The following is a 13,844-nucleotide window of genomic DNA, read 5'->3' on the forward strand; positions in this document are numbered from 1 at the left end:
TTGAGGGTCTTGGACCCTACATTCAATAACAGCAGTCACTTTTTTATCTTTGCAAGCAACTGAGCACCTCAAATTCCTGGTTAGTGAGGGCAGAGAAGTTAAGTTTAAGCTAAGGGCTACAAGAACTTTGAACAGATACCCTTAAAAAAAAAATGCTGCTGGTTTAATGATGTGACACACCACGTACATCCCAACAGTCTCTGGGTATGATTGATTGTATGTTGACTTTATGTTAATAACATAGTGTCAATTTATTTCAGTGATAAGTTTTCTTTTAATTTTTTTTGCATTAAATTGCATTGTGACACTAACGTGACATCTAGCAGCTAGATTTTAAATATAGTCAATTCAAATTTATCTTTTCTGATTGTTAACTACATGAACCTCTTTTGCTTGCACCCATGCCTTCAAAAAACAGAATGTGTGTTTTTAATGATGAACACTTAATAACACTCATTTTCCATTGCAATTTAACATATCAATGTTGTTATTTTAATTTAAAAAAAAATCCAGAGTGCTATTATTATATATGGATCATTGGACACCCTTATATTCCTCTTATACTTTACATCTCCAAAACCCCTGTGATTACTTTATATATTATGTATGGAATACTTATCATTCATTAGATTTCTAAAGTGCTATTGTAAATCAGTGGGATTAACTGCATTTTATGTTACAGCTGGTGACTTTACATTCCTGACTCCTCCTGCGATTAGTGCTCTCTCAAGGATTCTTAGAATATTGAAGCTTTCAGGAGATAAGTGTAAGAAAAGACGATAAACCTGGAATTTAAAGTATAGTACCCTTTAATCTGCGGTATGCAAAACAAACAGCAGGGATATACTGTTCTAATGACTTTGTTTTATCTTTCCCCTTTGAACCAAAATTTTCTGGCGTGGTGATACAAGGATGACGTTGCAAGCCCAGTCTAAGTGTGTATCTCCAGTCCATTGGTTAAACCCTGTCTTTTAGCACATATTTCTGTTTAACCATTGACAAGGTGAGGCAGACTGGTGCTTTCGGAGTGCTACTATCATAAAACTATCCAGAGGATGCCATGGAATTTACTCTTTTAGCAAATATTCATTAAAAGATGAAGTTCCTTTTTATACAGATACCCTGATTCATGCTAGTGAAATTTGACAGTTATGTATTTGAGTTCACTGGGATTATGTCTGATTTTTAGCAGTGTAAACAGTAGGAGAATTTTCATCATAGAGTGTCATGCCAAATTTATAAAAATAATTTGAATTTTTGTACGAGTGTAGGGACTGGGATATTTTTAGTTCAATTTTCAGCAGTGAAATGCAGTCCGAAAAGCCCAATTTTCAAGTAGTATTCTCCTGTGATATAAAAAGAAATAATTTGTACAAAAAAGAGCAATTTCTGTTTCAAAAGAAGCGCTGCTTAGTCAGGATTATAGAGGGAATCTTTTCCCTAAGTTTGAATATCTTTTTTAAGAATTCTGCTTTTAAACAGATAATATAAGCAATAGTAACAACTACTTCATGAAACCTTACAGACTGGTGTTTTCTTTTATACTAAAATAGGATTTACACAATTTGTCAAAATATCATTATCGTTGCAATATTCACAGATACTTTTTGAGTGAATAACTTTTATAGAATAAAAACATTCCCCGCTGCTTTGGTGAGACTGGTGAGACTAATGATGCAAAAAGTTAGATATATGAATATATTTTAAGAGACCTTTTTGGGGGAAAAAATAATCTTTTTCACAAATAATCTCAAATTATCAGGTCTCAGTGTAAAGAACTTCCTCTTCTCTCTTGCATTAATTTTGAGTGGCCTTATAAATGTTTCCACGTGACTGCTTTTAAAGTTCTTGTGGTCAGGGAGACCATCAGACCTAAATCTTACCCCTCTTTTAGATTGCTGTGCAGTAGCTGCTTGGTTGCATGGAAGGATCCGCAAGCTATGTTACAAGCTTGTGGAATCCACAATATTTGTGTGCTCAGTAATAATACACATACATGTAAGTGGATAAACTGAAAATTCAATTGAAGAGAATCAAGAATATTAAATGACTGAATTATTTTGGGCTAAATTGCTGGGGATTATACAGGGCTGGAAATATAAACGATATATTTGACAGTCTGAACACTGCAGTTAAGACTAATGGAATCTATCAAGTCTATTTAAAGAGCTGCTTTCTAAGCCCTCACAGTCATTTCAATGTACATTGAATGTACATTTCTCCCTAAGAACCAAATTATAAATAGCAATGGTCAATTTTCGGGTCTGCTATAATTAGATGCTGAGTTGAAGTAGATTTGAGATGAGACTGGAGAGAGGCTTTCCACCTCAAAGCATGATTAAGTTTGGGAAGGTTTTCGAGGGAGATTGTGCAATCTCCATCACTGAGGCTTTTAAAAAGAAGTGAAACACTAAGACAAGAGTGATTTAATGGTGGTGCCCAAGTGTCAGCTTATAGGGTCCTCTCCCCTCTTCCAGGCAACCTGAACAGTGGCCTTGTCACAAGAGTAACTCTCATTGTCTTGCTTTGTTCTTTTTACATTCTTAAGAATAGATACCTTGTTATTTATATTTATATTACAAATACAAATCATGCAGATGAAAACATGACACTATTGACCTGTTTGCAGGTCCTACACATACCCTAAAAGGTACACTGTAGTGTGGAAAAACTGCAGTGAGACTTATATATGATTTTTGTACTTGCTCTGGCTGATTTTCCACATCACCTACAGGACAGAAAGCAGACCATAACAACTACAGCTGCCCAAATAAGCAACAGAAAGCAGTACTGAAAAGGTGAAAGAGCAGATAGAATATATTGAATGGGATTACTGTATACCCTACAAGATAGAAGATAATAGCACTTTTTTTTCCCCGACAAAGAAAGTAACAAGAACAAACCAATCCCCAGTTGGGTTAACAATAGCTTGCATTTTTTGTTAGCTATAAATCTTCATTTAGTGTTCCCAGTGAACAAAGGGTGCCACTTGATAACTTTGATACTGGTATAACACTGACACAGGGATACTGAAACAGAAACCCCTGATAAGAACAGTGTTGGACAACTCTGAGGGTGACCACCAGCAATTTCCAAGGGAAGATATAATGCCATCAGTAAGACAAAAGTTTCTTTGGACAAAATAAGGCTATGTAAATCAAACACATACTTCCAAACTACCTCCTAGAACAGTCCCTTTTCATGCAGCTTCTCCTAAAACCATGGAAAAGTTTTCACTTGTCATTAATTGGGCTCCTATTAAGATATTGTTGAGCAATAACCAGATTTAGTAAAAGCTTTGTAATGTACAAATTGTAACTAATCTATGCTATGACTATAGAATCCCACTGCACTTGCAAGTGATTGAATTCTACTATTGTTGAGGTAAATTTTCACACCTCAGCTCAGTATTTAATACAGTCTTTGAAAAAGCCAGGCAGTCAGTGCTCCAAGATGCAGAGTGATTCCTCCCTTGTCAAGACTGTAACTGAGAGTCAGTTTATGAAAGATGTGACTTCTGTTGAACTATGGGAGACAACTATACAACTGCAACCAGTCAGAGAAGCACTGGGGGGATCTTCTCTGGGTTACACAGAGGATAGAAATAGAAAATCTTCATATTGGTGAATACCTCAAGAGCTCACCTGCTCTCTGCTGTAAAGTAGGACCTTTTTCCTTAACTTTTCTATCCTGTTTTCCATGTGGTTATCACACCAGTGGAGCACTTTTCTCATTCCTTTGCTATTTGCTTTCAACGAGAAATGTTGTGTGAAGGTTTTTCCAAGGAAAAAACCTTTTTCACCTTTGGAAAGCCAAGCTTATTGTATCAGCAGGATCACTCTTACTGGCTCCCTCTCAACCAATCTGAATAAATGTGGAGGCACAATTTCTCTCCCCTTGTCCCCCTTCATGTAGCAGCATGTGGCCAGGCAGCCAAGTGTAGGCTGCAAACCCCCATATTATCCTCTGAACCCCCGTATTATCCTCTGAATTCTTATCTAGAATTTCTTTTTGCACAGGAAGATTACTTCCCAGTGGCAGGACTGGACAGAAAAGGAAAAAAGAATTGCCAATACCCTTCTCACTTTATCTTAGAGGACTTCTGCTCACATTCACTGCACAAAGCAGTCAAGTAGCCATTAGTGGCTTTGCATCAGCTCACGGCTGGAACACCAGCAGCCAAAAGCAGCATGAGGCTTCAGGAGAGTTTATATCTGCGGAGTCTGAAAACTCGTGCCTGCACAGATGACTGATGGAGCTGCAGGTATGAATGATACTCAGTTTGTTAAAAATATGGATTTTTGTATATCCATAACCACTGCTCCTCCACCCTCCCCTTTCACGTGGCTCCCATTTCCCCTGACATGACTTCATAGAGCAAGAAATTACTTCATGGAACAGGATTCTGCAAATCCTAATATCAAAAATTCCTGTAATAAACTATTTTCCCCTCAGTGAACATGAGGAATGATACATGAGGGAAGAAGACTTTGTCCATCGTGTTTTGTATTTTTAATCTTGCCACTACTTTCCTATTTGTCTTGTTGAAAAGAGACACAGAAACAAAGACAAAATAATAAAATTCTTAGGTCAGCTGAAAAAACACACGATTATCTCAGAGTTCAGCATGAAGATGAACGTACTTTTCAAAATACATTATTGTCTTAAGAAGTTAAAACAGGCTCAACTGTCCTTCTCTAACCTTATAAAATACAAAAGGTTAATCATAATGATTACACCGAATAGTTTAGCAATGCTTAGTTTGACAATCCTTGACTTAAAAATTAGTGTAATTCAACTTGAAATCCAATTTAAAAGTTACTTAAGAACATCAAAATCAATACAGGAAGAAGCACTTCGTAAGTAAAAGAGCCTTTCTCTGATATATAATTTCTTACCTATATATAATACACAAATATCCTACAGAACTCAGTCCTTAGTACTAGAATTACTGTCCCAGCTGTGAAAAAGGATCAACCTTAAAACAAATACCAGAGAACTGAACATTTTAGTGTACTCACCTCATATATGTGAACTTGCTCGTTCGTTACAGCAAAAATTAATAAAACATTGTTTTGCACAAGTTTATCAATTAATTGTCCAATTGTAGGATACTCCTGAAAAAAAAAGCCACATCAATGCATTTTTCATGTGTTGCATGAAACACACATTCAAATGATCATAATTAATCCTGTATAGAATAAACTATAATTAGGCACTACATGTATACAAAATAAAAGCCTATATAACTTCCTCGCCTTGTTTTTAAGGAAACCCCTCTAAGAAAAGTACAGTGCTGACATCCATAGTGGGACACTTGGCTCAGTAGCATCTGTGAGATAGATATATAGATATAGATGTCAAATCCGTAGAATAACACTGTGCCAGCGTCCAGAGCAAATGGGTATTTTTGTTACATTGAACACCATAGTGTATAAATCCAGTCTTTCTTAACACTGAGCCTTAAGCTGATAAATTCTCCTATGTGAAACGTCCTACAAATTCCTGAATTCCTCCTGAATTCACACCCTTGCAGGGAACATGATTAATGCAAATTTTGCCTTCCCTGCAGTCAGTCCTGTTCCAAGTGTTTGCCAGGCTAGCAGGAATAAGATTTGTGCTTTCCTTTTTTTGTAGCTCTAATCTATCATAACTATCATAATTCCATATAAACACACTGTTCTCTTTTACTAAAACGTGCAATTACAAATAAAATAGATGACAGTAAATATCCAGATTCCCCAACTCTTGCACCCTTCAGTGATGAAGGTATACTTCCATTAATTTTCTAAGTTGCCCATCTTAACCTTCAAATTTCCACAATGCGAGAGTTGTACAAAATTCGTAACAAATTACCAGAACAGTTGACATGGAATATTCATTATTGTGGTCCAAATGGCAGTTCCCGTCATTAGGAATAACAATCCCTGCCAGTTTACTGTCCATCCCAAAATGAGAATCAGCATCACTCACAAACACCAGCAAATGTAGAGAATCATTCCTCCATCCAATTTTTTCCTGTAATTTAAAATACAGTAGTTTATCAGGCTGTATTGCACTCACAATATAGAAAAGCAGCAAAAGATATGAAGAACAGCATCTCAAAATAAATGAATGAAGGGAATAATTTTAAAGAGAGTGTCCGAACACCTCTTTTAAGAGATTATGTTCATTCTGTTGTCTTTGGCTAACATTTTGTCTCCTTATTCCTGTGTTTAATAACATAGGCTGGCCGTGTTCATGTCAATCTGCTCAGTACTCTAAACATAGTTAATCAAAAATAGTTAAAGAAAAAACATTCAGGAAAACAAACTCAGTAATTATACAGTTATTTTTGATATTTTTTTTTTTACCCCTGGCAATTAAAAAGAAGCACTAAAATATTGCAATATGCATGTTTAACTTGATACAGCCAAAATTATTTTCACACAAATTTAATGAGGCTCTTGGACTGCATTAAAAAATCTTGAAAAATAATTATCTGCTTCTTTGAAATATAACCATATAATACTAGAAGTGTACTACAGAGAATAATTAATATTATACCTAGAAGTTTCAATTACCTTGCAAACAGCTGCCTGCATAATTGCATCAAATCCTCCCTCTGGAGTGTCTATATTAGCAGATATTCGCTGTCCTTTCACAATTTCATTGAATTTTTCAGCATCGTTTGTTAGTGGCAAAACATGTTTGTATCCAAAGGTGGGCAAGCACTCATATGGCACACTTCTACAAGATAAGTGAGACAGTTTATGGAGAAGAGAAGCCTCCAGGGAGACCTTGTATCAGCTTTCCAATACAGGAGAGATGGGGAGATATTGCTATGCTCCCTGATAAAGAGTAAGACAAGGGGTAATGGTTTTAAACTGAACAAGGGTAGATTTAGGTTAGATATCAGGAAGAAATTCTTTACAGTGAGGGTGGTGAGACACTGGAACAGGTTGCCCAGAGAAGTTGTGGGTGCCCCATCCCTGGAGGTGTTCAAGGCCAGGCTGGATGGGGCTTTGAGCAACATGGTCTGGTGGGAGGTGTCCCTGCCCATGGCAGGGGGGTTGGAACTCGATGATCTTTAAGCTCCCTTCCAACACAAACCATTCTATGATTCTATAATACAGAGTGACAGATCACTCCAATGGCTACTTTGCAGGCCTGTCTGCATTGGTGGTTTTGTTCATGTATCTCTGTGTCTGAGATAAATCTAGTGAAAAACGTAAGAGAATCATAGAGCATCCAGAGGGGTGGGCAATGCAACCAGGGCTGTATAAAGCCTCTGAAACGCCTCTTAGAGCAGAGTAGTTCAGCCAGTTAACAACACACAGTCCTTGCCGTGCTCCCTGCTGTGCCTTGTTTTCATACTCAGAAGCACATTAGGATCTGTAGTTCCTTAATGAGGCTGAGAGAGCACCACCAAGCTGCTGCAGTCCTGCTTCAGGCTACAGAGCGCAGCTTCTCCTCCACATTGGTTAGGAAAGGGCTAGGGCAGCCTGGGTTTGGGGGATTACGGGATACAGCTAGACCTTGAGGGGGGAAAAAACCCAGGAAAACAACAGTGATGGGTACATAAAACTGCTAATCTGTGTTGGGTTTGAGTTTGTACCTGCTTGGTATCGTAATGTCATAAAATTCTTGTATATATGTATATTCTAGCAAATCAAAGAAAAATACGCTATTATTCTGCACACCTGTTTGTTAATCCACTAACATTAATTAGCAGCAAAAGCTAAAAAGCAGAATCACTCCCAGACTATTCTCTCCAAACAATACTAAAACTGAACCGAGTAATTATCAGAGTGTGAAACTAAAAGAAACTAAAATGAAAAAAAGAAGTTTTGCAAACTGACTCAGTCACAGCTGGAAGAGGGCAGAGGTTCCAGTGAGGCTGCTGAACTCAATTTTATCCTAAAGATTAATATTATGACTTAATGTTGGTATTTTCCCTGCCTACCTGCAAGGGTTGTTTATTTCTTCAGCTGTAGTTTTGATAAACGGTGAAACTGGTTTTTCAACAAAAGATCCGAACCCCAGTCTGAAGTTGCTTGTCAGTTTTGACATTTCTTTGGAAAGAGTTGAACCCAGTTCTTTAATTGTATTCAGATCATCATCCATGGATGCTGAAAGATCCATCAAGTAATAGAGATCAATTGGATAATCTTCAGTTTGGCGGACCTTGATCTGTATTGTTTCTTCATGTCCTATGAAGGTTGTGAGGAAACAGGATACATATCAGCACTTCTAAATAGAAGTTATGAGAAACAGCAAGTTGTTCATAAACTTATATATATGGTGAAAGTTAAGTAGTATTTAAAATCATCAGTAGAATTTAAAAAAAAAAATACCAAAAATTCTCAGTCAACTAAAATCTCAAACAGAAAGTTTGAAAAATTTAAAGCAGTTCTAGTGTTTTTTCTAAACTGTTTCTCAGTAAAGCTGTAACCACAGATTTACAACTGATTGCTGTAATTTAAAAAATGTGCACATCACTTTGACACTCTGCAGCTTTAGAAAATTTACATAAGAAGTGCTACTTTTAATTACCTTATGGGACATACCACCTACATTAGAAATTTAAGGAGAACCAGAGTGTACACGTAGGTTTTATTCTTAGTTCCGACACTATGATACAACCTAACTGGGTGTCTCTTACATTTCTTTATTCCAGTTTTTCTGCCAGGAAAAATCCACATCTCAAGGACCCCAAAGTAGTCCTGGAGTGTTTCCATAAATGTCACTGGTACCTTGTAAATCCTCAAAGCTAGATTTTATGCTGCCTCTGAGATACGTTTTTTGCCAGACCTGCAGGGGAGAGGCACAGGAGCAGGGCTAGAGAGGTGGGGGGGGCCTGAGGGGGGTGAGTGTATTCCACGCTCTCCCTGCCACCTCAGTGGCAAGAAAACAGAACTAGTAAAAATATATATCCTTACTTTTTTTGATGTACCCAGTAATTCTGAAAGTATTTTGAAGTCAGTTGAACCTAGTCTGCATCTGATGAGTCAACAGATAATTTTGGACTCAATACAGGTTTTTTTATCTTTATTCTGTCAAGACCTTTTTTGGCCCATTCAGTCTAAGAATATATATCACATTGAGTGAAAAAAAAAATATCCCACATCTATGAACTGGGTGACTTACCTGGTCGCAGCCTGAGAGTTAATTTTTGAGGAGAAATCTGTGTGACATCAGAATTGTTCTTCTGGGCCGCTACAGTTAGGGGCTTGTTTCTGTGAATTTCTACTTCTGAAATGGGAAATTCAATCAAATTCAGCTGGCATCCTTTCGACAAAAGGTTTTCTGGGGTATCACACCTCCCATGAATTCCAGCCGAGTCCGTGTAATTCTAAAGCAAACAGGAGAAGGAAGGGTTGAGTTAAATGTATTTACTGACCAGCCACCAGCACCTGCCTGACAAAAGGTCAATCCAATGCAGGGAACAGAAACAAAGATGCAAGTTAGTGCAAACTAGTGCAGAAAGAGATCTAGGTGGCACAGAAATCTAAATTTGCCCTTCGTGGATCATGTCACACGGGTGTATAATTAATGTAACTTACACCGATTTGGTATCCTGGGAGAAACTGCTCTATTGTTGGGGAATGGGAATTGTGCCACTCGCTGCATTTGGCTTCTCACAGCACTGGGAATGATAACACAGAGCCCCTAGGAGCCCCTGGTTTTCCTATTACAGGATTATGCTGCAAATTCATCAGTCTTTCCTAAACAGTTTTGAACTCCTGATGGAAAAACATCATTTAACAACAGAAGAGGTCTTGCAGATAATAAACTCCTACGAATTTTGTGACAAACTGACAGTCAGGTACACAGTGGGTTTTTTTCTGACCTACACTTTCTCCTCAACACTCATTTAACATGTTCACTGAAGCAGGTAGCAAGTCCTTGTTACTCTGCCTGGTGCCCAACAAGCACCAGAGCCTCCTTCCTTTGCTCCCCAGCACCAGTGGGGCCCCTGGCATGCCCACCTCTATCTGGTTACGTTTCGCCCAGCATCCTATTTGACCTTCCATCTGGAGAAAATCACAAGCCTATCGGTATCAGTTGGATAGCCTGCAGTTTGTTTTCATTACTCATTTCAAAGGACTTGATATGTATTCCTTTCCACGACACTGCTGCAGGGTAGGTACTACCCCCACGTAGCAGTGAAGTTAATGGTTAGTTATACAAAGAGACTTCTGTGCCTTATTACTATTTCTTCAAGCGATGACTAGAGTTTAAATCCTCAAAATCAGTCAGCTGCCTCCTGAACTGGAAACTGCTCTGGCCTGCAACACCTTTTGACCAAAACCTTGGCGATCCCTGGCAGAACTGGTACTGAAACATTCAATTCCTGGCTGGTGGTCATGGGCCCATACCATAGGGCCACTCTTTTCTCCTGGGTTTGGGTAAGTAACCTGGGGCTCAGCCACTAAGCCACAAATATTATCTGAATTCAATCACTGAAAAAGTTTCCATGCAAAGCAAAACAAATTTACTTTAAACCTATTAAACCATAACTGGGACTCTTCTTTCCACCAAAATGTAACCCTTCATGCCTGAAAATTATCAGGAGGGATCTTATATCTTTTGGTGGAAGCAGTGCTGAGACACCTGATGGAAACATTGGTTTATTATTCTTCAGACTGAATCTGATGTCCTTGCTCAAGCAAAACTCTCAGCAACTGCTTCTTGAATACAGTGTGCATAAAAATCATGTACCATTATAAAATCTTCACAGGGAGATCCATATCATCTCCTTTAGTTACACACTTTCAGTTGCTGGCTGAAGAGGTAAACTCATATTTCAAATACAAGGTCTGGTTTTATGCTACAGAAAACAGTGGTTTCTTTGGAGGCACTTGAGTTTACTCTGTCACCAAAGATCCTATGTCTTTTGCTCTCTTGATGTGTTGTTCTCTAACAAACAAGTCAATAAGCTTATGAACAAAGAAAAAAATCATTTACTACTATGAAGTTTTCAATAGTTTCACAGGTGTTTTAAAAAAAAAAATCAATAAATTGTGTTTCATTTTTGTTTTCTGAAAATACACGGCACTAGTCAAAAATACATGATCAAATTTAATTTCCAGAAAATCCTGTTTTGATTGTTAAGTACAACCATAAAAACTACTGCAAACACACTAACGTGGGTGAGTTTTTTTCCCCATGGTAACAATTTGTGCAAACTGTTTTATTATTTTTAGCAAACTTATTTTTTTAAAAATTGCTGTTTGGTCTTTGTCAGCTACTGCATAAAGCAGTATGTTAGTTCCATACTAGGTATCATTTTGCTATTCAAAAAAAGGAAGAACTACTTTCAACAGCAAAGGTGTAAATCAAACTATCACGGAAGAGACTTATTTTATTTCTGTATTTTTTCTGGCAAGTTTTTGATTGTGATAGCTGATTATCTTTCTAACATTAATGAACTAAGACCTAGAATATTTAGTGTGAAATGGGAAGATATTATTTAGTATCATTTACAGGTGACAGTTTTAGAAGCAGAGATGTTAAGTGACTTGCCTGGGGTTACGCAGAAAGACCACAGCAAATATATATGAAACAAATCCAGATTATTTTTTATTTTTTTTCAAGCCCAGCGTTTCAGCCATAACACACCTATATCATACTAATCGTAAAACTGACACTATCGTCATACTTAAAATCAAACACATATTAATCATTTGTGTATGCAAACTGACTGGAGCACCCTCTGTTTACACTGTCTGGCTTGGCGTGTAACATGTAAGATGCAGTCTGGTCTCTGACTAGATGTCTGGTGCTTCATCATCAGCGCCGTGGGCGAGTCAGCCCTGAGGCTGATGACCTGAGCCCCTCTAATAGCACTTTTATTTCTGCCTTAGATGAGGAAGGTTGTTTTTATAAAGAAACCAAAACCAACAATGAATAATAGACCTTAAAGTCTAGATCGAATTCCACTTTTGATCCCCAGGAAGGCTTCACTAAGCACTGCATGCATTACAAAACCACCGGCTGACCCAATTAAGTCAATACCTCATCACTCAGAGCTACTACAAACACTTCAAGTCATACTTTGAAATTTTTTTACTCTACCTCTTGAAAACACCAAGCGCAGTGTGGTCCGGAAAGCAAACAATCTTCACAAGTCACTGCGCCTTCCTGAGTACAGGTCCCTAAATTTAAATGCAAGAAGATAAAAGACTATTAATAATGTGTTTAATCACTCAATGTATGAAGATTCTTGTCATTTAGGGAACGTGGGAGGTAAAAAATGCACGCATGTATCCGTATTTAGTATTACTGATAAAATTCCTTCATAATGGTATTTCTATTGGTAGAAGATTAACTTTCAAATAAAAATGAAAACCCCACAGTTACTGGCAATTAACATACTGACTTTTGCATGCTTTATAGATGGCATTCACTGAGAATGTTACTTGTTTTCTCCAGTGCACCTGATAAAGCGTTACACGTGTTTCTGCTGGTACAGGTAAGACATTCCCAACAGAACCAAGGATATTACAAGAACAGATTTATGTTCACTCTATATGCTTAAAATTGCTTCACTCAGGTCTCTAGATATGATTTTAATGTATTGTGCAGGTGCCAGTGAAACACTCAGTCACACATATAGTATTAAAGTTTCTCAGCGGATGAAACAGTGATTAGTACAACCAAAATTGCTCAAACACCCGTCTCTTTCATACATGTTGTGCTATATAATGACCACATAAATCTTAAATGAATTTGCAGGGTAGCCCTACAGCAGTCTGTCAAAAGAAAAAAAAGTCATTAAACAGAAAGGAATGATTAAATACTGAAGACAGAAAGCTATTTCATATCAACTTCAAGCAAGAAACAACGTAAAAATTATTTTGTAATGGATCTCGCTACCCCTGAGCCTTACCTTGCACACAGTTATTTCTTTGCAGAAATAGGAAACAGAGGCAAAGCAATTCAATCCCCATTCGTTTTCAGTGCTGGCTGCGTGACAAAAAAATATTAGCGTGTTAGTTATTGTCAGCGTAAAGGTAGAATGTCGTAAAATTCATACATTCCCAGAGGGTACGTTGTCAGATGTCACCTACACCAGATTGCGAGGAAACTTCAACCCCACCGGGACAGACCATGAATAAAAGTGAAAACAACGGCTACCTGGGCAGGTAAAGAGGACAAGCTGTGCATAAAGTAACGTGAACATGGTTATCACTTCCTTGTTTTCCTAGACTCCTTATAAGGTATAAGGGGAAAATTCATTCAGGTGAAGATTTCTGTCAATCCCAGTCGCTCTGGGTCCTAGAGCAACCCAGCCACAAGAGTGAGATTTTTTGCGTACAGCAACTTAAGGCTACTTTAAAATAATGCCTTTAATCATTCCCTGGGGAACTGCTTTAGGCAGACAGGTCATAAGATTGCCAAGTGAGTATACCTGGAGAGATGTATAAATCCCATTTTTTCAGATTTCTTGATGTGGAAGGAAATTAGTAAAGGCAACTGTGGGGAAAAAAGAAAAAAAAAAAGCAATCATTTATGAGAACTGAGGATCTGGCTTCAGTAATTCAAACTACAGAGTACATTTATTTTATTAATATTGCAAACTGAAAAAGAAATGCTGCAGTTGGGGATTTTTTAATATGTAGAAGGAGGAATAATTGCATTCTCAGTTCTGCAACTGACTTGGAGAAAAAAAATTATGTCAGCTTTAACTCTGTGTAATAAGTGGCCAAATACTCCACAGCACAGATACAACAATATGACAAGTTATTGCTATCTCTTTTTTTTCCCCCCACCGGGATTGAAGGCAAAATATGCATTTCTTATAACCTTATTAAAGGAAATAAAATTTCTTATTTGTAGATTTCATCTCTTCCCATCTT

The 13,844-nt window shown here is 37.5% G+C and overlaps 1 protein-coding gene across 4 annotated transcripts in view; it reads right to left on the minus strand.

Annotated features, from left to right (window-relative positions):
• Positions 1-13,844, minus strand: part of ITGB6 (integrin beta 6) — a 63,115-nt gene that overhangs the window by 23,605 nt on the left and 25,666 nt on the right. Inside the window, exons 2-9 of one of the 4 annotated variants that reach the window (XM_014954778.1) lie at positions 13,397-13,461; positions 12,875-12,951; positions 12,061-12,140; positions 9,130-9,334; positions 7,946-8,192; positions 6,564-6,729; positions 5,857-6,018; positions 5,022-5,117 (exon numbers count right to left, since the gene is read on the minus strand). In XM_014954778.1, coding sequence (XP_014810264.1) covers positions 5,022-5,117; positions 5,857-6,018; positions 6,564-6,729; positions 7,946-8,192; positions 9,130-9,334; positions 12,061-12,140; positions 12,875-12,935 — 1,017 coding nt within the window. In that variant the 5' untranslated portion in view covers positions 12,936-12,951; positions 13,397-13,461. Of the gene's footprint in view, positions 1-5,021; positions 5,118-5,856; positions 6,019-6,563; positions 6,730-7,945; positions 8,193-9,129; positions 9,335-12,060; positions 12,141-12,874; positions 13,154-13,396; positions 13,462-13,844 lie in introns of those variants that run through there. The other 3 variants (XM_014954776.1, XM_014954774.1, XM_014954775.1) reach the window with 3 other exon arrangements.

This window comes from Calidris pugnax, unplaced genomic scaffold, assembly GCF_001431845.1.
Source record: "Calidris pugnax isolate Ruff unplaced genomic scaffold, ASM143184v1 scaffold103, whole genome shotgun sequence".
Lineage (NCBI taxonomy): Eukaryota > Metazoa > Chordata > Aves > Charadriiformes > Scolopacidae > Calidris > Calidris pugnax.